General features: G+C 37.5%; 1 protein-coding gene and 1 long non-coding RNA gene across 2 annotated transcripts in view; both read left to right on the plus strand.

The window, feature by feature from the left end:
- The first annotated feature begins 233 nt into the window (after positions 1-233).
- The window catches only part of LOC131687773 (leukocyte elastase inhibitor-like), a 94737-nt gene continuing 69059 nt past the window's right edge, over positions 234-25911 (plus strand). Inside the window, exon 1 of the mRNA XM_058971866.1 lies at positions 234-436. Within this exon, the coding sequence (XP_058827849.1) occupies positions 359-436 (78 nt within the window). The 5' untranslated portion in view covers positions 234-358. The remainder of the gene's footprint in view (positions 437-25911) is intronic.
- Positions 16626-18124, plus strand: LOC131692270 (uncharacterized). Its single transcript, XR_009305946.1, has 3 exons — positions 16626-17147; positions 17245-17357; positions 17552-18124. It is a non-coding gene; the product is annotated as an uncharacterized LOC131692270 (long non-coding RNA).

Consider the following 25911-nt stretch of genomic DNA (forward strand, 5'->3'; position numbering starts at 1 on the left):
GAATTTGAAAATTTTTTCAAGTTGTGTAACAAAATAGGCTCAAATGCTTACAAATCTCTTATATCAAAACAAATTCATTCAAAAATTGGAAATGTTGCATTTTCTCCTTTTTCGGTGCTTTCTATGCTAGCAATGCTACATTTGGGTGCCAAAGGAAAAAGTGCTGATAAGCTAAACAAACTAATCGGTTTAGATGAAATGACTTCTTTCAATCCCCATTCAAAATGGACAACTGTTAAGTTTTTACAAAGCACAGATAAAACAACTGTATTCCGCTCATGTTGAAGAAATATCATTTGATGAAACAGAATTGATAAAGGAAAGAGTAAGCGGATTGATAAATAACCTTACAAATAATATGAATATCGACTATCTTCAAGATATTGAATTTCTACCAAAACCACCACTCATCGTAATTTCTGTAAACGCTTTTACGGTAAGTACATTCTATTGATATCCGACCGAAAAAAATATTACGAAATTATTTTAAATTTCGCGACTACTATACTGCCTATGATCGCAAGTCAATCCCATAAAGATAGGAAATCCCATAGAAAACGTGACAAGTATGCGATCATCGGAAATCATTTCTTTTACTTTTCAACATGATAACGCACATGAAAGTGATATTTAATTGCATATGGTCAAGGCTCCGAAAATGGCAACCACAGGCGAACATTTTTCTAATCCAATTTTGCGTCAAACCGTTTTTTGTAGGGTATATAACCGTTAGTGACCAGACGTCCCGGATCAGGCGGGACTGTCCCGGATTTTATCTACCTGTCCCGTATCATCAGGCGTCCCGGAAAGTGTCCCGCATTGCTTCAGTTGCCAAGTTGATTTTTCCATATTTATATTTTTACTTAATGATCACATAAATGGTTCACTTTTAAAACATCCTGTATGTGTATTCCTGAAGGGCTTTGGAGAAATGACAGTTCGCATTTCGAATAAACTCAGTAAAAAATACGCAATCAAGGTGCGGAAAACTTGCTCACCGCCATGAGCGTACATGAATTTGTTTCCTTATACATCGTCGGGGGTTTACGCTCTCGTTAAAAAGATACAGACCCACACAACTCATTCCGCATCACACCGTATGCGATTACGAAGAGAGAGAGAATCGGAAATAGCAAAATTTTTTAATGCGTTCCGCATTGCCGATGCAGTGAGTTAATGACTGCCATCGAACATATTCGGCAGCGAACATGTTCGTTCGGAAAAATGATCCAAATCTTCGTGCGCAAACCTGAAACTGAACGATTGAAATATATTGCTGGCCTGAAAATATCGGTAGGAGTCAGTGTCCGCCTGGACACCGCACGGAGTGGCAATTTCTGCTGTGTAGGTTCAACTCGCAGTCATTTCCTTGCTGCGTGTTAATTGCTAGAGTTGAACTCTACCATTGTATGTACAAATACCGTACTTGCGATGTAGACAAGATGTGTGGTAATGTACATTGGTTTAGATTTGTTTGGATTTAGTTTAATTTTCAATGTTCATGCGCATTCGGCTCCTTCCATGCGCTACATTCGAGAGGAAACTTAGATTTGTTTTCTTTTCTATGCCAATAAATAATCTCGAAAGTTGTGCGTTTTATAGCGTATCATTGCGCGAATATAGCTCACTACTTTCGGTGATATGCATTTACATAGAATTGACAAAATATCGATTGTCGCTGATCAATTTTCTTGTTTTTAACTGTAATGATAATATCTTTTGCTTCAATCATATGATTATCCACGTTTAGGTGGTTTTGGCTTGCGGCGAAGCTGGCCCAGGTTATAACTCAAATTGATGTCTAAATAAATGAAGTGATAACAGTTTCGGTTGAAACCTGACTCAGTTTCGGGATCAAACAAAAACGCATTCATGCTAGGGCATACGAGTCCGGCGCATAAAGTTCATACCTTTTTGTGTGCATGAAATTAGGTGTGAATGAACAGATAGAAAGGGAATCATATATATCAACTAATAACAATATAATACAATATAAAATTAAAGGGTTGTGTACAGGACGCGACCACGGTGACATTAAAAATGTAGCTTTTTTCAAGAGCGTGCAAATGAATTTTATCTATCACACATATCGACTCACGTTCTTGTTCACTCGCCTGTTTTCATATGTTACAATTTGCTATATATCCTGCGCATCAAAACATAATTTATTGAAGGTTTTTTAACGGTAATCTATTAATTAATCAAGTATCTCACTAGGTGATTGGCATTATTTGGCTGATCCATCTAGTAAAAATAGGCTGGTCTGTCCAGAAAATGTATTCAAAAGAAAAGTTCCATATTGAGAGCTGTGATGAGGAAGCCCACGCCCGCCAACGGAAATATACAGATTCTCCATGAAATATGAAATTTCATTTTCCATTTAAATTTTCAATAATGTACTAATGAACTTAAGTAAACAATCTTAAGTTTAAGTATTTCTTGATCGATTAGTGGTGGAAAAAATGAAATTATTTGATAAATTACATTGTTATGCAACGTTCGCACTACCAGTTAAAACGGTTTTTTATGCTATCTTGGTGACATTTTTCTTGTTGCTAATTATTAAAACGTGTTATAACTCTGTAGTGTAAACATTGTATTATTAAACCAATGCTGCAGCGTTTTATGTTATATAGGTGTTTTATGTGGTAATAGGACTGACATAATTATATCTTCAGTACAGCGGTTTGTTTCATAATAATACGACGATAACCAATCCGTCTAGCAATCTAACCGACAAAGGTGTACTAACTCACACCAAACCTCTTGTTTCGATTGCTGAAATGATTCTTAACAATAAGGATCCATTTACACTTGCAGAATCAATAGGAAATCCCAATCTTGTAAACTTGCTTGGGTTACTGTCTGTCAAAAAAAAGAACATGGGCAATTACGTAAACGAAACAGCAACAGTTGCATCAGTATTTAACTTTCATCCAACAGAATCAAAACGACCATCATACATCGAAAACAGTATAACTCAGCCTCACATGTTCAACTATCTTGAACGAGATAAGAATCCCGAAAATTCAAAAATGTCTGAAGAGGAACAAATTATTCAGGTATTCGCAAAGCTGGGAGAATGCGAAACAACAGATAAAAAATCAAACACCCCTCAAATTTACCAGGATCCATATGACAATGTTCAAATCAAACATGTGTTGGGATATTCAGCTGCACCGGATACAAGCAATGACGCGTACGAAGACAGTGAATTTGAAAAATTTTTCAAGTTGTGTAACAAAATAGGCTCAAATGCTTACAAATCTCTTATATCAAAACAAATTCATTCAAAAATTGGAAATGTTGCATTTTCTCCTTTTTCGGTGCTTTTTATGCTAGCAATGCTACATTTGGGTGCCAAAGGAAAAAGTGCTGATAAGCTAAACAAACTAATCGGTTTAGATGAAATGACTTCTTTCAATCCCCATTCAAAATGGACAACTGTTAAGTTTTTACAAAGCACAGATAAAACAACTGTATTCCGCTCATGTTGAAGAAATATCATTTGATGAAACAGAATTGATAAAGGAAAGAGTAAGCGGATTGATAAATAACCTTACAAATAATATGAATATCGACTATCTTCAAGACCAGACGTCCCGGATCAGGCGGGACTGTCCCGGATCAGGCGGGACTGTCCCGGATTTTATCTACCTGTCCCGTATCATCAGGCGTCCCGGAAAGTGTCCCGCATTGCTTCAGTTGCCAAGTTGATTTTTCCATATTTATATTTTTACTTAATGATCACATAAATGGTTCACTTTTAAAACATCCTGTATGTGTATTCCTGAAGGGCTTTGGAGAAATGACAGTTCGCATTTCGAATAAACTCAGTAAAAAATACGCAATCAAGGTGCGGAAAACTCGCTCACCGCCATGAGCGTACATGAATTTGTTTCCTTATACATCGTCGGGGGTTTACGCTCTCGTTAAAAAGATACAGACCCACACAACTCATTCCGCATCACACCGTATGCGATTACGAAGAGAGACAGAATCGGAAATAGCAAAATTTTTTAATGCGTTCCGCATTGCCGATGCAGTGAGTTAATGACTGCCATCGAACATATTCGGCAGCGAACATGTTCGTTCGGAAAAATGATCCAAATCTTCGTGCGCAAACCTGAAACTGAACGATTGAAATATATGGCTGGCCTGAAAATATCGGTAGGAGTCAGTGTCCGCCTGGACACCGCACGGAGTGGCAATTTCTGCTGTGTAGGTTCAACTCGCAGTCATTTCCTTGCTGCGTGTTAATTGCTCGAGTTGAACTCTACCATTGTATGTACAAATACCGTACTTGCGATGTAGACAAGATGTGTGGTAATGTACATTATTGGTTTAGATTTGTTTGGATTTAGTTTAATTTTCAATGTTCATGCGCATTCGGCTCCTTCCATGCGCTACATTCGAGAGGAAACTTAGATTTGTTTTCTTTTCTATGCCAATAAATAATCTCGAAAGTTGTGCGTTTTATAGCGTATCATTGCGCGAATATAGCTCACTACTTTCGGTGATATGCATTTACATAGAATTGACAAAATATCGATTGTCGCTGATCAATTTTCTTGTTTTTAACTGTAATGATAATATTTTTTGCATCAATCATATGATTATCCACGTTTAGGTGGTTTTGGCTTGCGGCGAAGCTGGCCCAGGTTATAACTCAAATTGATGTCTAAATAAATGAAGTGATAACAGTTTCGGTTGAAACCTGACTCAGTTTCGGGATCAAACAAAAACGCATTCGTGCTAGGGCATACGAGTCCGGCGCATAAAGTTCATACCTTTTTGTGTGCATGAAATTAGGTGGGAATGAACAGATAGAAAGGGAATCATATATATCAACTAATTACAATATAATACAATATAAAATTAAAGGGTTGTGTACAGGACACGACCACGGTGACATTAAAAATGTAGCTTTTTTCAAGAGCGTGCAAATGAATTTTATCTATCACACATATCGACTCACGTTCTTGTTCACTCGCCTGTTTTCATATGTTACAATTTGCTATATATCCTGCGCATCAAAACATAATTTATTGAAGGTTTTTTAACGGTAATCTATTAATTAATCAAGTATCTCACTAGGTGATTGGCATTATTTGGCTGATCCATCTAGTACAAATAGGCTGGTCTGTCCAGAAAATGTATTCAAAAGAAAAGTTCCATATTGAGAGCTGTGATGAGGAAGCCCACGCCCGCCAACGGAAATATACAGATTCTCCATGAAATATGAAATTTCATTTTCCATTTAAATTTTCAATAATGTACTAATGAACTTAAGTAAACAATCTTAAGTTTAAGTATTTCTTGATCGATTAGTGGTGGAAAAAATGAAATTATTTGATAAATTACATTGTTATGCAACGTTCGCACTACCAGTTAAAACGGTTTTTTATGCTATCTTGGTGACATTTTTCTTGTTGCTAATTATTAAAACGTGTTATAACTCTGTAGTGTAAACATTGTATTATTAAACCAATGCTGCAGCGTTTTATGTTATATAGGTGTTTTATGTGGTAATAGGACTGACATAATTATATCTTCAGTACAGCGGTTTGTTTCATAATTTAAAACAGATTTATTTTAAAATTTAAATTAGTATACCCAACCGTTCCATTTGTTGTATACTTTAAAACGCAATTAGAACTGTGTTTTAAATACATAGGGTAGGACAGATATTCTGACTGGATAAACTGGGAAAACAATTTTAAGTCCAGTAACGCTTAAGACATGGCTTGAATTTGAATCGAAAAAGAACACCCGCTTAAACTGCTGCTGGGACGGTAAGTTCTGTTTTCAAATTTTCCGTTGTGTGCAGTACGAAACAAAAGTGTTTGAAATTAGAAAAAAAAAGTTCTGCTGGGAATGTGATTGTTTCCGATGCAATTACACTCAGATTTTTCACGCAGGAGATACAGGCCGTGTGAATGAAAACCGCGTAAATTTAAAAGAAAACGCGTTAATGAAAACCGCGTAAATTTAAAAATCTGCGTAAAAAAACCTGAGTGTACTCTCCTATATAAAATACTACGCTGCTGAACAGTGCAATAACTACAGAAGCACGTTGTCAGATGCCTTACTCATAAAAAACATATAACCGAAATATGAAACATGAAAACCAATAGGCTCTTTACCCTACGCAGCTACAAAGCGCCGTAAACATGGATTAACAAGTTACAACGCACACGCATGCATAAAAATAAATATATTTTTTTCAAACGCAACACTCTTAAGCAGCTCACACCGTATTTAATTAAATCCAAACCACCCCACCCACCCACTTTGCAAATCATTCTGTGGCACCGTGCTGGTACCCGAAAAATCCGCACACGGCCACCGCTGCCGAAAATGCATAGCGTCTACCGCTTAGTGTAGTGCCTAGACGCTGCAGCCATCCCAACAAACATTTCGTGGTTTTATAAACGTTTTAACAGTTGCTTTATTCAGCTCTAGCTGAACATTGGAAGTATACGTGTAATCATATATCGTTTATTCCACCCTTAAACATCCGGGATTTGGAGAATTTATTCAGCTTGTCTGATTAAGACACATGAAAGAACAATTCTTCAGCACGTATACAGCCTGAAGAAAACCACAGTTCAGCTTTATCAATAAACCTTTTCGTTACCGCTATTCAGCTGAGAAAATTATCATAGGAAAATTGTTAAAAAAGACATTTATTTCAAATTACACACGCCATCAATCTCTTTGGAAGCCATATTCTTTTATTAGTGCTACGTTTCAGTTAGAGAAAAATTGTATTACCTTGTTGGATATCATATCACGTACCTGGATCCGAACCAGCAACCTGTTGAATACTAAGCACTTACCTTACTGTCTGCACCAATCTTGCATACATAGAATGCTAAACATTTCACCGATGTACCGACAAGTCTAGGCTGCTGAATAGAGTCTGTACAAAGGCTACAGTAGCCTACTATAGATTTGAGTGAACCTAGTTGGCTTGGGTTCGAATCCCAACCTACGATAATTTTTTTATTTCAATTTTTTTAATTATTAATTTTTAGAACATTCGGGAATTTTAAATTAGATAATTTATTTCAAAAATGATGATTATAGTCATTTTTGTTTCCAAGGTGAGGATTTATGGTTGTCACAAAACATTTAGATAAGTAAAAATGGGTGTTATATGAAAGTGGTGGTAACGGAATGATGGATTGAAGTCGTTTATAATTCTAAGGTGGCCATCTCCTCAATTTCTTTACCACTCCCTGCCAAATGATTTTCTTTCCATTGTCATTTTTTTGGTAAGCGGAAGTCGCTGTTCGAATTCAATAGTTTATTTATTTATATCCATTAAGTTCGCCAGCGTGAATAATCATTTCATTGTACCTTTGTTTGCAAGTCGATGGATAGAAAAAAATCATGGTAACAATGCTGGTGTCAAAAATTTATAGCAACATTGGAAAAAAAGTTTCTCTTTTGTTCAGTAGATATAAAAAAACTAAATAAACTTTCTCTATTTCTTTATTCATTTATTGATCTATTGCTCCTTAACTGTAATAAATGCAAAACATCTCAATTGGAATATACCGAAATAATAAAAAAATCCTTCACTTAATAGTAAAAAAATATTGTGTGTATATTGGGACTCGAACCCAGGTCGGTTGCCATTCCTCATGATTTGCTAATCGCGCCAATTTTTGTAGTAGTTACAATTACCTTTGTTAAACACATAATTCAGCTAAAAGTCAAAGGTGGTATAACAGCAAATGTAAAGGTAGAAAGAACCTTTTGAAGACATGTAGTGCAGCTTAATGATTAAAGGTAGTACTATTGGTAACAGTATCGTTTATTCAACTCGCAATTCAGTCTAATTAAGATGGTTGAATAAAAGCTTTAATATTGTCGCTATTACCTTTATTAGCAGTATAGTTCAGCCTAGTTGGAACTGGCGAATACTGGATTTTAAATAAGCTGAATAAACTGTTAATTTTTAAATAGTTCAGCGAAAGTTTTATTCAGCTTACATAACCTTTAATCTGCTTTAAATCAACACGTAGTCTTATAGTTCAGCTCCTAATGTTTGTTGGGATGATCTTACCCGTTCGACATAAGAACAAAAACTGATTCAAACGAGTACGCGTCACCTCTATTTATAAACTAACCGTATATGGTTTAGTCACTTAGGTGCGAGTGTGTGCAAATGCCAACGTTGCCGAAAATCGATAGCGCTTATTGCATCGCCCGGAGACGATGTTGCTCGTATGGGATAAACGATTTAAACGAACATGCGTTGCTTCCATAGCTGGAAAATGTCATGGTTATGACCAGTCATCTGGTGACTGGTCGCATGTTTGCTCGTGACATGTACAAGTTGCGGATTCTTGCGACATGTGACACAAGCGCGTGTACTATGACACGATACATTTTCCCCGTGACATGTCATAAAATTTGTACATGTTTCAAAACAAAACTGGTTTGTCAAGCGGCTGTACATTTACTGAACTGTGACATGTATGTTCGTTTGCGAACGGTCGCGACAATAGAAAAACAGGTTTGGTTGTTATGTGACATGTCGACAATGAACCGGTATTTAAAATGGGTAAAATATTGGATACCGTACTTTGGTGGATAATTGGAAATATAGAAAATGAGATAATTGTTTTTCTTTCAACATTTCACAAATAAATATTGTTTGTTATTGCGGTTTAGAGGTGTTGAAAAACAATAGTTTTAGACATTTTAAACGCACACTGGGAAGTAAATGCGTCAAAATCGAAAAAAAAAAATCATCTTTTCACAGATAAACATTGTTTGTTATTGCGAGTTAAGAGGTGTTTAAAATCAATTGTTTTAGACATTTTAAACGCACACTAGGCTGTAAATGCGTCAAAATCGAAAAAAATTTAACTTTTCACAGATAAACATTGTTTGTTATTGCGAGTTAAGAGGTGTTGAAAAACAATAGTTTTAGACATTTTAAACGCACACTGGGAAGTAAATGCGTCAAAATCGAAAAAAAAAAATCATCTTTTCACAGATAAACATTGTTTGTTATTGCGAGTTAAGAGGTGTTTAAAATCAATTGTTTTAGACATTTTAAACGCACACTAGGCAGTAAATGCGTCAAAATCGAAAAAAATTTAACTTTTCACAGATAAACATTGTTTGTTATTGCGAGTTAAGAGGTGTTGAAAATCAATAGTTTTAGACATTTTAAACACACACTGGGAAGTAAATGCGTGAAAATCGAAAAAAAAATCATCTTTTCACAGATAAACATTGTTTGTTATTGCGAGTTAAGAGGTGTTGAAAATCAATAGTTTTAGACATTTTAAACGCACACTGGAAAGTAAATGCGTCAAAATCGAAAAAAAAATTCATCTTTTCACAGATAAACATTGTTTGTTATTGCGAGTTAAGAGGTGTTTAAAATCAATTGTTTTAGACATTTTAAACGCACACTGGGAAGTAAATGCGTCAAAATCGAATAAAAAAATCATCTTTTCACAGATAAACATTGTTTGTTATTGCGAGTTAAGAGGTGTTGAAAATCAATAGTTTTAGACATTTTAAACGCACACTGGGAAGTAAATGCGTCAAAATCGAAAAAATTTCAACTTTTCACAGATAAACATTGTTTGTTATTGCGAGTTAAGAGATGTTTAAAATCAATTGTTTTAGACATTTTAAACGCACACTAGGCAGTAAATGCGTCAAAATCGAAAAAAATTCAACTTTTCACAGATAAACATTGTTTGTTATTGCGAGTTAAGAGGTGTTGAAAATCAATAGTTTTAGACATTTTAAACGCACATTAGGAAGTAAATGCGTCAAAATCGAAAAAATCAACTTTTCACAGATAAACATGGTTTGTTATTGCGAGTTAAAAGGTGTTGAAAATGAATGGTTTTAGACATTTTAAACGCACACTGGGAAGTAAATGCGTCAAAATCGAAAAAAAAATTCATCTTTTCACAGATAAACATTGTTTGTTATTGCGAGTTAAGAGGTGTTGAAAATCAATAGTTTTAGACATTTTAAACGCACACTGGGAAGTAAATGCGTCAAAATCGAAAAAAATTCAACTTTTCACAGATAAACATTGCTTGTTATTGCGAGTTAAGAGATGTTTAAAATCAATTGTTTTAGACATTTTAAACGCACACTAGGCAGTAAATGCGTCAAAATCGAAAAAAATTCATCTTTTCACAGATAAACATTGTTTGTTATTGCGAGTTAAGAGGTGTTTAAAATCAATTGTTTTAGACATTTTAAACGCACATTAGGAAGTAAATGCGTCAAAATCGAAAAAATCAACTTTTCACAGATATACATGGTTTGTTATTGCGAGTTAAGAGGTGTTGAAAATCAATAGTTTTAGACATTTTAAACGCGCATTAGGAACTAAATGCGTCAAAATCGAAAAAATCAACTTTTCACAGATAAACATGGTTTTAGACATTTTAAACGCACATTAGGAAATAAATTCGTCAAAATCGAAAAAAAATTCAACTTTTCACAGATAAACATTGTTTGTTATTGCGTGTTAAGAGGTGTTGAAAATCAATAGTTTTAGACATTTTAAACGCACATTAGGAAGTAAATGCGTCAAAATCGAAAACAATTCAACTTTTCACAGATAAACATTGTTTGTTATTGCGAGTTAAGAGATGTTGAAAATCAATAGTTTTAGACATTTTAAACGCACACTGGGAAGTAAATGCGTCCAAATCGAAAAAAATTCAACTTTTCACAGATAAACATTGTTTGTTATTGCGAGTTACGAGGTGTTGAAAATCAATAGTTTTAGACATGTTAAACGCACATTGGGAAGTAAATTGCATCGAAATCGAAAATTTTTCAACTTTTCGCAGATAAACATTGTTTGTTATTACGAGTTGTTTACTATTTTTACCTGCAACCGTCGGCGTGGCGGCGCTGGGCACACCTCTAATTTTAAACGCATTTTTAAATTTCCATTTTGTCGAAATTACTTCCCGTTGTGCATTTCAAATGTTCAAAACCTTTGATTTTCAAGTCCTAATAACTCGGAAAAACAAGCAACATTCATCTGTAAAAAGTCAATTTCGCGATTTTGACGCATTTACTTCCCCATGTGCGTTTAAAATGTTCAAAACTAGTGATTTTCATATCCTAGTACAGTAGGATTCCGTTTTTGGCAACAATTTTATTTTTTGCTGTTGCCAAAACCGGAACCGTGCCAAAAATTGAACCTTATTTTTAAATTTACGACTTCAAAAATGTTTCAAGGATTTTTAACCATGTGTGAAATGGAATTAGATGAAAGGAAAAAATAAGAAAATTCAATTTTATTCATATGTTTATCAAATTCAGTCTTCACACAGTGATCACCTTCCATAAAAAAGTCGGTCAAAACCTCAAAAGGGATCCGAATTTGATAAAAACTTCACATTGGGGTAATTTTACGTCGCTGAATTCATGTTTGGTGTTAATTTATTATTTCTTTTTACCCGAAAATTTTGGCACCTAGGGAGGTTTGCAAAATCAACATTTACGATTATAAAGTGCACTATATCTGAAAATGCATTTTCAAAAAGACATCGTAAACTATTTGGGAGCTATCAGTTTTGTATTCCTAAATACGGGCTTTCGATATGTATTGCAAATTTAGTGCCAAGTTTTGTAGCGACGTTGTATTATGCGGTGTAGCGCATTCATCTGCATTCGACTATAAAAATTGATTCCGTCTAACACTAGTTACACTGCTACCACTTGTATTATACATAAACAATACATTTCTATACTTATTGTTATCATTAAATACGACACATATAGTGTAAAACATAGTTAAGGACATTATACATGCGAGCCACAACATAGCTGGTGCGCCACACACACCCCTCTCCCCTGCCTAACCTAGTATCTGACATGAGCAAATATAAAAATAAGTTTTTCAACACACTAACCTTGCTGGTGTGCCACGAAACTGCTACTTAAGGAAGCTAGAATATTTTCCTATACAATCAATCCGAGTTTTTGACGGAATGCCATCTGTAGCTCCTATTTTGTGCGAAAATATCGCCCCTCTTCACTTGGGGTTTCTTTTCGAAACACTTCTCGTTTTCATTGCACTTTTTCAAATGCACTTTTCTCACACACCACTGCAAAAACACTTGCGAAACTTTAATCGTTTACTAACAAAACTTCAAATTTTCTGCCAATGTGCAGATGACCAAAGAAAAATGTTCGGAAACTCTCATTTGTGCGTTTGAATTTTCACTTCAGATTTGAGTTTTTCCTAATGTAAACAAGCGAGTCGGTGCCTAGCAACGTGGCTTCCGCATATTTTCACCTTAACCTTTAAATGCATAACGCTTTTTTAAAACAACATTGCGAAAAACATCACAAAATTATCACAGTAAAGTATTGAAACTGTAAGACAATTTTAACAAAATTAAAAAAAAATGATTTGGGCTTTTGAGGATTAATATGACTCCCATGTTTGGAAATAAAGTCAAATGCAATGTCAATTGATACAAAAAATATCTATTGCACATTTTTAAAAGATTTATTATGTACAACAAGAATGTTGACAAAAACGGAGTGTGCCAAAATGGGAGCATGCCAACAACGGAACGTGCCAAAACGGAATCTTACTCCATTTTGACGCATTTACTTACTAATGTGTGTCTAAAAAGTCCAAAACTATCGTTTTTCAACTTCACGTAACTAGCAATAACAAAAAAAAATTGTGTGAAAGTAGATTTTTTCCATTATGACGCATTTACTTTCAAGTGTGCGTTTAAAATGTCTAAAACTATTGATTTTCAAATCCTCGTAACTCGCAATAACAAGCAATATTTATCTGTGAAAAGTTGTAAAATTTTCGATTTTGACGCATTTATTTCCCAGTGTGCGTTTAAAATGTCTAAAACAATTGATTTTCAACTCCTCGTAGCTTGCACTAACGAACAATATTTACCTGTGAAAGATGAAAATTTTTCAATTTTGACGCATTTACTTCCCCTTGTGCGTTTAAAATGTCTAAAACGACTGATTTTCAACACCTCTGAACTCGCAATAACAAACAATATTTATCTGTGAAGAGATGAAAATTTTCAAATTTTGACGCATTTACTTCCCAGTGTGCGTTTAAAATATCTAAAACTATTGATTTTCAACACCTCTTAACTCGCAATAACAAACCATGTTTATCTGTGAAAAATTGAAAATTTTACGATTTTGACGCATTTACTTCCCAGTGTACGTTTAAAATGTCTAAAACTATTGATTTCCAAAACCTCGTAACTCGCAATAACAAAAAATATTGACCTGTGAAAAGTTGGAAAATTTTCGATTTTGATGCATTTACTTCCCAGTGTGCGTTTAAAATGTCTAAAACAATTGATTTTCAACTCCTCGTAGCTTGCAATAACGAACAATATTTATCTGTGAAAAGATGAAAATTTTTCGATTTTGACGCATTTACTTCCCCTTGTGCGTTTAAAATGTATAAAACGATTGATTTTCAACACCTCTTAACTCGCAATAACAAACAATATTTATCTGTGAAGAGATGAAAATTTTCAAATTTTGACGCATTTACTTCCCAGTGTGCGTTTAAAATGTCTAAAACTATTGATTTTCAACACCTCTTAACTCGCAATAACAAACAATGTTTATCTGTGAAAAGTTAAAAATTTTTCGATTTTGACGCATTTACTTCCCAGTGTGCGTTTAAAATGTCTAAAACTATTGATTTTTAACTCCTCGTAGCTTGCAATAACGAACAATATTTATCTGTTAAAAGATGAAAAAATTTCAATTTTGACGCATTTACATCCCCTTGTGCGTTTAAAATGTCTAAAACTATTGATTTTCAATACCTCTTAACTCGCAATAACAAACAATATTCATCTATGAAGAGATGAAAATTTTTCAATTTTGACGCATTTACCTCCCAGTGTGCGTTTAAAATGTCTAAAATTATTGATTTTCAACACCTCGTAACTCGCAATAACAAACAATATTTATCTGTGAAGAGATGAAAATTTTCCAATTTTGACGCATTTACCTCCCAGTGTGCGTTTAGAATGTCTAAAATTATTGATTTTCAACACCTCTTAACTCGCAATAACAAACAATGTTTATCTGTGAAAAGTTGAAAATTTTTGGATTTTGACGCATTTACTTCCCAGTGTGCGTTTAAAATGTCTAAAACTATTGATTTTCAACTCCTCGTAGCTTGCAATAACGAACAATATTTATCTGTGAAAAGATGAAAAATTTTCAATTTTGACGCATTTACTTCCCAGTGTGCGTTTAAAATGTCTAAAACTATTGATTTTTAACTCCTCGTAACTCGCTACATTTACTATCAAAAAGTTGAAAAAGTTCAAAATAATTCAATTTATATAGCGTCTACCATTCCGTTTATCTGCCACTGCACGGTACTTAAACGATCAAGAATAAGATACAGGTCAAACAAGCAAACCATAACAAAATGTTCATCTTTGTACAGGTTCGTAAACTGTGTGACTGGTATCGCCTTACGCGCGACAGGTAAATTATCCTCATGACCAGTCTTAAGACCGATGACGCATTTAAATTCCATGACATGTCACGAGACCAACCATCGAGGCTTGGAAGCTAACCTGTTTGAGACATGAGACATTTTCAGCAGAGCGTGAATGTACGGGTGGCTTGACATGTCGCGAAAAATGTACACAGGTTCCAACTATGGTTGCTTCTATTTATGACTTTTCGTGTTTCATTGAGCAACTAAGCTGCCCTCTCTTGACGGCTGTGTCTGAGAAATCTGCCTCACGAATGGTAATTTTCCGGTTTTTCGTGAACTTTTTAATTTTACCAATTTCCAAAAGTCTACTTTTATTAAGGAGATATTAAATTATTACCAATATTTAAGTTAGGTGTTTCTGAATCGGTTGGTGTATGAATGATTAAAATCCATCTAGTAATATCGGAGTTATAAGCGTGCAAACCTTACATAGTTTCGTTACATGGGAGATAGTTTAGATTTTAGAATGACACCTAGCCCCAGATAGTGGAGTAAGACATTTTTGATGTCAATAGATAAATCGAAATTTTAAAAACAGTTTACCAAACGAAATTTTCACTGAAATGCTGTTAAGTTTATTAAATTTCTTGGAACTAAAAATTGGAATGCGGATTGCATGAAATTTAGTAACACGGATCACCTTTCTGGCGGAGTAACTATTGGTGTTTGTTGCAGGCAAGATTTGTTCACAAAAATAGATAAGGCTAGTAACTAGGACTATAACTATTCATTTATGCGCTTACAGTTGTATTATCTACAGCACTGCAGTTATTGATATTAGTCTGAAAGGATTCCGCTGGAGCAGTGCTGCCAGGGACATTTTCAGTTAGCAGTGAAAATGAAATTTGTAGATATTTTCGTTATATTGCATTATTATTGAAAGCTGATAAAATCACATAAATGTAGACTATCTTTGTCTATCTTCCCTGTGCTATGGGCTATTGAACAATTGAGCAGGCCATAGCACTCTGATAGAAGCATCACTCTTGATAATCAGAGGTTTTTAGTGTTTCTTGATACAAACAAATCAAAAAAAAGTTTAGAATGAAAGGTTTCGAGTGATCGGTGTGAATGAATTTGTTTATAGACATCATTCAAAAACCGGGGATGGAAAACGTGTGCAACTTTCGTAGCCATATAGTTTTCCAATCATAATAACTGGCCAACAACATTTCGATCCGCCTCAAATTGTTTAAAATCACAGTATTTTCAAATCGATTGGAATTTCCGAATCGGACAAGATCGGTTGAGTTTGAATCTAATATTAATAGTAGACCCCATGTTATATACACACCTAGAAAAAATAGTGTAAATTTACGTCTCCTGACCCTGACATATACGAGCATCAAAAATGACTTAGTTTTACGTTTGATTTTAATTTTACATGACGTTTAATTTCGTAAACCATGTAATTTTACTCCACATACAGCGTTTGTTCTGAATGGTAGGAAGTGTAATTTTATGTCATTGCGCATGTAAAGTATATGTTTCATGTAAAATTAGATGGAACACGGTAATGTTCCGTCATTTCGTAAATTACGGTTTGTTGAATTGTGTCATGTTTTCAATTACGTCAACGATAAAATTCAGATTTTTTTGGTGTGTAATACTTTGAAAATTGGTTAAATCTCACGGTATAAAGATACTTTCCTAAGATTCAAATTTGAAAAATGTTACATGGTTAATTTGACGAAGATGCGAATTTTAATCCAGGTCGCAATTCTATGATTGTGAGTATTGTGTGAATTATATTAGAATTTAAACCAAACTGTTCTCATTAGGGTCAGACCCAAAAAAATGTGAAAAGCCTTCAGGCAGCACAGAAAAGCTGTTGGAGTCTCAAACTGAATTACATCTTTGTGTTTATATAAAAAAATTGTATGTTTAATCATGTTCTTGTGTGGTGTCAGATGGAAGAAGTGACGACAATCAGGGCCGTGCCACTAGCGATTAATTTTTGGTTCATTATGGATTCGCCAATAAGTAACTCACGGTCCCTCGAAATGTCAAATCGAATAATGACGTTTCACTGACATCAAAACACGGGCTCTCATTTTTCTTTCGACGAATGGTATCTAAGGAAAAAATAACAAACTAAATTGTATCTATGGGAAAAACAACTGAACTAGAAATAAACAATCCATAATAAAAAAGTGGTTTGCGTTGGGCAGAGCTTTTTAGCAAAGGACTAAAAAAATTTAATGGTGACGAAAACAACAGTCGTGGAAAAATCTCAATTTAAAAGTATTCCTAAACTGCGGGTAGTACTGAACAGACGCAGCAAATGATCTGAAAATTTGTTACTAAAAAGTGAACAGTGGAACATAAGGTACTCCGTAGAACGACAACAGCCTCTAATTGGAACCACCTTGAAGCCCGCCTTGTTGGCCACCGTTGCTGAAGCGGAGAATATTACGACACTGAGGAACAGTCAAATATGGGAATGAGTATCATAGAGGAAAGTCGAATAATATTCCACCAGCACAATGCAGAACTACGCACTGGATCGAGTTCGATTACCAGCGGTGTACCGATTCACAATCGCATTACCCCTTCGGGTTGAAATAAATCCATTTTTGGTTCGGAAGGTCACATGGAATATTTTATGGTATCTGCATAAAAAATTACAGAAAAAACTTCTCCATACATAAATTAATAAATCCCTAAGTGATGTATTTCGAATGACAGTTTTCTTTTATTTTCAGTCAAACAGTGAACATAGTAAAGCTAGGGGATTTAAATTGACAAGAACTTCGCAGCATACTGTCGCGCCTGCTGGATCCCGTACGGAGTACGGACGAGTGGAATGCAAAAGAAGGTTTCACTAATGCTACACTAATGCTGTTTTCGGTTTTAGAATCGAGTCGCCCTAGGTTCACTCTAATGTTTACAGTTTCCATGCAAAAGTGACAGCTCCGAGCGAACCTAGAGCAACTCTGATTTAAAAACGAAATCAACATAAGCGAACGGAAGACTTTGACATCATCAAGTAATAAATCAGTATCGTTGTAGGAAACTCCAGCAATTACATGATTTCCAACAGTGTTATTTGACCGCCATTAATGATATATATAAATATTAATGTTAACTTGAATGCGATGAACGAGTGCAACTCGCACAAATGCGACGTCTGCCCTACGTCCAAGTTCGACCTGACAGATTCGTATTTTTCTATATTATGATCGAGACACTGATAAAGTGTAACCTATTGGGATGATTTGTCGCAGCGGTCGAATCGCTTACCAATGAATTCAAATTGACCGAAGAAAACTAATTCCAAAATTATTAATTACTTACGGGATCTGACAACTGCCCAAGCTAGACCTGAACGAGAGCGAAACCAACGATATGATCGAGACCAACGTGACCTATCGGATCCATTTTGAGAACCAACTAACTCGCCGATAGTCCAACAACGACAGCCAAATCAGGAACGATAATGCGTAGGAACCGGTTGAATGTGACGAGTTCAAAATAGAACAACGAAACTGACTAGTGATGCCGGTGACACAGAGGATCCTCCATGGTGCATGAAAAATCTCCGAGTACTCTATTGTCAGTTTATCGTGATAACAGTCGCCTTGTACGAAGTGTGAAAAGTCCTAATTGAAGTAATTTATTGTGTTTACAATAATCTTATACTTGTATACATAAAGTCGTTTTAATAGATTTCATTACTTTTTATTATCTATGCTACCTATTTAAAATGTATAAAAAATATGTCTAAAGAAGTATTTACTCTACCTTTACCTCAAGGTATGATCATGAACATTGAAATGAGCCATCTATAGAGCCCAATCGGCGCTTTGCTGACTAAGGTATACCGGCTTGTACGCAGGATGCCACAGGCTGTATTCGGGTTTGGTCACCAGATCAGCAGTTTTAATCTTAGCCTTTCGTTAAAACTCGGAAGTCTTCGTTTTCTACAAAGGAATAAAGAAATTGTAAAAATTGACCCACTAAATGGTTTGGAATCGTTTCGACTATACACCGCCATATTCAACTTCTGGCAGGAACATCGCACTACCCACGTGGTTCGTGTTCGTTTGATTTCCAGTATCACATCTGGTGCAGGTATTTGCTTAACCTCGTAGAATTTGTGGAACTGGTCGATTTTCTCTTAGCAGCTGGCACTAACTATACAATCAATACGATTAGACTCGTTAGCTGAAAAATAACGAAAATTTTAGAACAGGAAGGAAAAAAGGATACGATGCACCAACAAAATATCACTTACGAAAACCAAACATGTCTGGCGAAAATTTTGTCAGCGTTCTCTGCTGACAGCGGTATTCTTGGAGATAACACTTTGTTTAGATGCATTTACCTGTATCTAGGCATGCGTTGATGATTTTCCTTTTCACAGTATACTCACAGACTAACAGACATAACACTCAAAAACAAAGCTTCGCCCGCTTTAACGGTCATTTTAAATATATTTGTAATTGGGACTGTGGCCACATTTGAAATTATGGCGCCACTGACATATGAACAAGCATATGGGGGATAGACCACTAGTGAAAAATTGTTCCCAAACCTGAGGGGTAACCCACCAGTAAATAAGTGTTTGAGATTGTGAATAAAAGGTGGAGCTAGTGTTCTGGGAAAATTGTCGGATCGATGTTTTTTGAGGGAATTCCCTCATAGTGTTATGTCTGTTAGTCTGTGGTATACTCTCAACAGAAACATCAAACTTGAGCGCCATCTAGTGGTGAGAGCGGTCAAATCTGAAGGGACCAGAGTCACTCGTTCGAAATTGTGATTTGAGCCACAAATTTTGTAGACTTTCTTCGCACGATTCACGTCTTTATTATTTGTCTTTGCGACAATCCTGTAAAAGCTTAGCTATCTGCTGAGAATGGTGTTCATTGCGATAAGTGAGGCACTTACGACACAGAACTGCGCAGAACTGAAGAACTTATAAATACTATCAAATTGGACAGTCTTCGGCTATCTTTTCCAGGCAACTGGATTTTTGCAAAAATTCTAAGGGAATTCGATTGTGCTTCGCAAAGTAAACATTGAGTAGTAGCTTATTACTGAACGAGAAGCACATACCACAGAGAACAGACGTCCATCTTTAGCGTTCAACTTGTGTAAAAATCACAAGCGTTGTCGAAGCTAATTGGGCTCCGGTGCGTTACTGTCGTCATGTTTTTTAGTGACCGAGTTCGTTAGATTGAAAATCGAATTGTAATGCCTGAAGATATTTAGGTTTGAAGAAAACCATTTTTGTTGTAAAAATCACTTTCGACTGTCCAAACAAAAAGATCTTTTGAAAATTTTCTCCAGAAATAGTTTTATTATCCAGTGTAGCGCATTCCTCTGTATTTGACTCCTAAAGTGCACACACTCTGGGTCTTACTATAAAAATTGATTCCGTCAGACACTAGTTACACTGTTACCAGTTATATTATACACCAAAAAAAATAATGAAATTTGTATGACATGTAAATCAATACGCATGTAAACATACACAGATTGAATCATAATCTTGATTGAAAATTACGTTAAAATCAATGCACTTAATTGGAGCATCAAAAAGCATACAATTTTACAATTTCATTCGTGCAATATTACATGTCATTCATTTTACAGCAATATGCGTGTAAAAATACATTGAAGTGCATTGGTTTTCTGTTTAAAGAAACTGTAATTTTCAATCCACGTGTAAAATTATAGTAAAATTCGATGAAGAAAGCAGGAGAAGTCGTGTGGATTTGTGGTGGAACTTATTTTTACATTTATATTCATGCTCCAGATACGTGCATGAAAATAAATTTAAAATTACAAAATATTTTTTTCTGTGTACATAAATAATATATTTCTATACATTGAAATCAATAAATATAACACGTATAGCATAAAATATAGTTAACCCTTAAATGCATAACGCTATTTTAAAACAATATTACGCAAAACGTCTCAAAATTTTCACAGTAATGTATTGAAACTATGAAACAATTTTCACAAAATTAAAAAAAAATTGTTTGCGCCTTTGAGGATTAATATGACTCCCATGTTTGGAAATAAAGTAAAATGTTATATCAATTGATACAAAAAATATCTATTGCACATTTTTAAAAGACCTATTATGTACAACAATAATGTGTGTGTGAGTGTACCGAAAATGGAGCATGCAAAAATCGGAACGTGCCAAAAACGGAATCTTACTGTACTATCATTGAACAGCCTCCAAGAAACATAAAAAAACACATCGTCAATACTTCCCCCATTCCATTACACGTTAAATAACTTTGTCAATACGCTCCAGTATTGACAAAACAACTGAACGTGTAAGGACTGCTAATATGGAACAAGATCAAGCATTTTTCACTAGTATATATGATGATTGACAGCAGGAAAAACAAAAAGCACCACAAAAAGGATAAGCAATCAAAACATCGGGAAACAATATTTAGAACAGATGGATAAATCGTCGTACCCGGAACATCACGTTCCAGATCCATTCTTGACCGCTCATCATTCCGAATTAGATTCACATGACAGCGCTGTGAACAGCCTAAGGAAGAAACCGATTCCACGCACCCCGGCATGGCCACAAAGTCAACTTACTGTACTATCATACTACAAATTATGCAAAACATCAAACTGTCTTGAAAACAAAAACTCCAAAGTCTGTTAATGATTAGCGGCTCCTAAGCGTTCAATAATCCATTGTGGTATAACAAAGTTGGATTGACGATGTGCATCAAAAATATTGAACGCGTAAAGTCCGCTATTCATTTATACCTATGTGGAATATCAACGATATACAAAGGGACAATCTGCTCGCTTAGCAAATTACAAACACGCACATGCACTCGACTGACACTACACCACTCCATCGATACAAAACACCGCGGCAGCGTCAATGCAAACAATCGCAAGCACCGCTCCCGCTTGCATGCGGTGGGAATTGAATCGATTTTCAATTTAGGCGAACATAGATCGCGATCCAAATTTTTGAGGAAGAATCGCATTGCCGAACGGATCCGATCATCATTGTTCGGATACAATTCCGAACATGTATCGGAAAGAACCAAAATCGCAACGATCCAAGGTGAGCGTAAGAGAGAAAAAATACGAACATGTGAGATACCATATTCACTTGGCTTTGGCCGATCGGGCGCTCAACAGATGCACACTCATAAACAAGAAGAACAGTATAAAGCATCGGAGGTAGGTGAGTGCGCATGAGCCTTGAGTGAGCGTAAAACGATGCGATTCTTCCTATCCTTGGACGCAGTAAGTGTTTAACATTTCGACTAGGTTTGATTAGCCATTATTTTGGATCCAAGCAATCTGAAGGAGATAACGCGATAGTTTCAGAAAAGCAGAACGCATACGAGTTTTTCTACAAAAAACGGAAATAAACAGGAGCTAGATAGTAAGAATAGTGACAAGCTATTTCGTTTTGAGGTAAATGGTACCAATTGCATTAATTCCTTACTGATTTAGTTTTTCTTGTTAGGAAATCATGTCTAGGAAACGGCTTTGTACCTTCACGGCTGATCCATTCAAGTACACCACAATCCATTTTTCTTCAATAATATTTTTACTTTTTTTTTATTTCTGTTGAGCGGTTCGGCTTTGAGAGCGTTCACCGCAAACCTCTACCAAAAACACGTTTCGGGAGATAGGCCATAACTTCACCAACCTTGAATATTTTTTTTAATTCAATCTGTTTTTTTTCGAACTTCGATAGTACTACTAACGAACTGTCTTTTGCTTTTTCAAATAAAATTTGCATAAAACACTTTTAAAAAATCACGAACTTAGCTCACTTTTTCGCCAAAACTTTGTGTATAACTCCTTAAGTTATTTGCTTTACTGATTCGTTACTACGATTATAAGGCATGCGTCCAGGTAAAGTTGGATTTTGTCTCTCTTCCAGGCGAAACCTCGGAGATAATTGGTAATTCTATATATGAAATAGCCAATAAACATAATATACAGGGTAAAATCATTGAACTTTGCGTAGATAATACGAATACAAATTTTGAGGTTTAGAAAGGAAAGGGACGAACAACGTATATAGCAAACTAAAAGATTTACTAAAGTGGCCGAGCATTGGTGTCAGATGCGCTGCACACATAATGCACCACACTCTTCAGTCTGCAGCAGATTTACTTCCAGTCGATATTGAAGGGGTGATTGTTAAAATTTATGGTAATTTTCACATATTTACGGTCAGAGTAGAACTGCTAAAGGAATTTTGCGAAGCAGCTGATGTCGAATACATGAAGTTGTTGGGGTATAGCAAAACTAGGTGGTTGTGGCTCTATTTCATACACAATCAAGCTGAAATATTCCATAATGCAGTTAAAAGTATCGAAGGTGATAATACGACAATGGAATACTTCACGGCGGTTCTCTCTTGCATCCTCGATGCGGGCTCTTTGCATCCTACGTCTAGCTCTGAGGCAGGCTGATCGTAGAGCTGCAATCTCGGCTCTCCACCAGTATACCGGGCATCTGCCGTTTCTTGGCAGGGTTTTTCTCGGCATAGTGGCGTCGCACGCGCGTGATGGAACCGTTACCAGCGCATCCCCGCTTAGACTGTCGGGGTTGGCCTCCAGTCCCAGGACCGCGGTCGCTGTCGAAGTGATTGGACTTCCACCCGCGTACCTGACAGGGATCTCCCACCCTCGGATGCTGCACACCATAGTTGATCCTAAAGCGGATTGCTAAATGATCGCTATGGGTGTAGCCTTCGTCTACCATTCCATGCCTGGAGCCCGACTCGGACTGACAAATGTTACGTCAATCCATGCCTCCACCCCGTTTCTACGGAATGTGCTAGCGGAGCCATTATTAGCTAGCACAGTATCGAGTTTCGTATGCGCCTCCATTAGTATTGGCCCCTACAGCGGCTGCCCCACTCTTCTGCCCAAGCGTTAAAGTCTCCCGCTATGACTACCGGTTTCCGGCCCACTAGATCTGACGAAAGCCTGTCGATCATCTGGTTGAACTGTTCTATGGGTCACCTTGGTGGAGCGTAGCAGCTACAATAGAACACACCATTGATCTTGGCAATCGCAACACGCTCGGCGGAGGAGTGTATTACCTCTTGAACCGGGAACCGTCCCGTTGTACAGATTGCCACCATCCCAGACCCGTCCGACACCCAATTGCCGTTGACGGCAGGGATGTTGTACGGGTCTGATAGGAGGGCGACATCTGTCCTCGACTCCGAGACCGACTGCCACAACAGCTGTTGGGCTGCTGCACAATGGTTAAGATTTAGCTGTGTGACGTTCACGGCTTCTTCTTATTTACCTTACCGAAGGGACACGAAGGTCCACCCATAGCATGATTACGGGCTTGCTTATTAGCGGTGCAGATAAGGCATTTATGTGCCTTAGTGCAGACCTGCTCCTTATGCCCCTCCTCGCCGCAGCGACGCATAGTTTGCTCCTGTCTGTACCCTTACATTCGTACGATTTATGGCCGGACTCAAGGCACCGATAGCACCTATCCACTGAAGGCGGCTGGGGTATGCTAACTGGGCATACTGACCAGCCGATCTTCAGTTTACCTATCACGGTAACCTTTTTTGGCATCTGCCTTCAGTAGCCTGAGGTAGGCTACTTGCGTGCCGGAGGATCCCTCTCTCAATCGCACAGAGGCTCGCTCTATTGTTACGGCGCATTGCTCCTTGACGGCTGCGACGACATCGTCTGTGGTCGTGAACTCGTCCAGTTGTTTGCACTGGAGAGTCATTTCCGCCCCTAACGACCTCACCTGGGCGCCTTCACCCAGGACCTCTTGGGCCAAGGCCTTATAGACAGCACTGGAATGTGCGCCTCGCTTCAGCACCAAAAGCATTTCTCCTGTATTAGTGCGTCTCACGCTGCGCACGTCTTACTCGAGGGCCGAGAGGCTTTCGGCCGCCCTCATCGACTTTTGGACGTCGGCATATTTGTCCTTGTCGTTCTTTAACCATAAGGCCTCGCCTCTGTCCATGGCCTTCTTCGCGGGGTGCGGTGCATCCGGTGTCGGTGTCGGCTTCTTTTAGGTGACCAGCTTCCAGAGGTTTACGCCCCCCTGCCCCGGTTGCGCCGAGTTGCTGGTACCTTCTCGCTGCCCGGCGGGGTCATTTTCGTCCCGGTTTACCTCGACCAAACGGCGTTTGGCCGTGACGGTTCATCAGGAATCAGAATATATTGGCTCAAATGGCACGTTCCCCGTACATAGTCGGGGATTTGTGCCAACGTCGTCTTGCGCTTGCCCTTGCCCTTTCGCTTCGAGGGGAACTCAGCCGCCGCTTCGAGCGACATGGCTGCTCCATAGAAGGGGAAGGGGAAGGCCCCTGTCTTGGTAACTATGTTGGCCTTCTCTTTTCCCTCCCTATTGAAGGCCACTGTCTGGGTTCGTCTGTCGGACTTCTCCCGACATTCCACCCTCTTGGCGTAAGCCTGCTGTTCCTGTCTTGCGACACGAACAGCCTTCCGGAGCACCAGCAGGCTCTGTTTCAGCTCCTTGCTGATATTTTGCTTCGCGTTAGTGAACTCGATTATTGCATCGAGCTGCTCCACCACTTTACGCATCGCGGTTAGTGGCCTATTCAGTGCATTGGTAGGGCTATTTTCTACCACTGCTGGGGGGTCACTGGTGCTGTCGCATGCAGCCCCCGTCGCTCCGCTACTCTCCTCACTGGGGGGAGACCTCGTGAAACCACGGCAAAAGGGGTTCGGCACATCCGTTTTTTGGTTTTTGTTATTTTTCACGTCGCTCATCGATCCCACGAGTCGCGCGAGAAAGAAAGGTCCGCCACGCCAGAGCTCCGCAGTAACGTGGTAAGGGATGCTTACTGTGGTGGTTGCCCAGGTACCCCACAGGCTCCGTTAACGATCGAGCATCTTTTTCACCCCCTCGATCACTCATCCCTCCGTACGGGTCCTTTCACGCCTTGGACTTGGGGTTATACCTTTTGTTGCTTTACGTGGTGACCGCGGCCCAGATCATCACAACCATCCTCCTTTACCAAGGCTTCGGACCCGTAGCTCTGGTTCTCAATAGTTCCAACTACGTAGGTTATTACAGACATGCTACTATTGAGATCCGTCATTCACTAACGGAGTGTACTAGGGGTGTGTCGGGCTCGGTATTACTTCTGGGGGGATGGCTGTACTTGATGTACTCATTCACTCTCGCTCACGCGTTCATACGTCCTGTATGACGCTTACTTGGGTGCTCTCTCTGTCACACCTTGATTCACTCTCTAACACTCCACATGAGGCTGACTATTGTGCTCACCTTTTTCGTTCCTTGCGAGGCTGACTTGTGTGCTCACCTTTTTTCATTCCTTGCTAGGCTTACTTTTGTGCTAGCCTCTAACATACCATGTGAGGCTGACTTGGATGCTC

Source organism: Topomyia yanbarensis, chromosome 3, assembly GCF_030247195.1.
Source record: "Topomyia yanbarensis strain Yona2022 chromosome 3, ASM3024719v1, whole genome shotgun sequence".
NCBI lineage: Eukaryota > Metazoa > Arthropoda > Insecta > Diptera > Culicidae > Topomyia > Topomyia yanbarensis.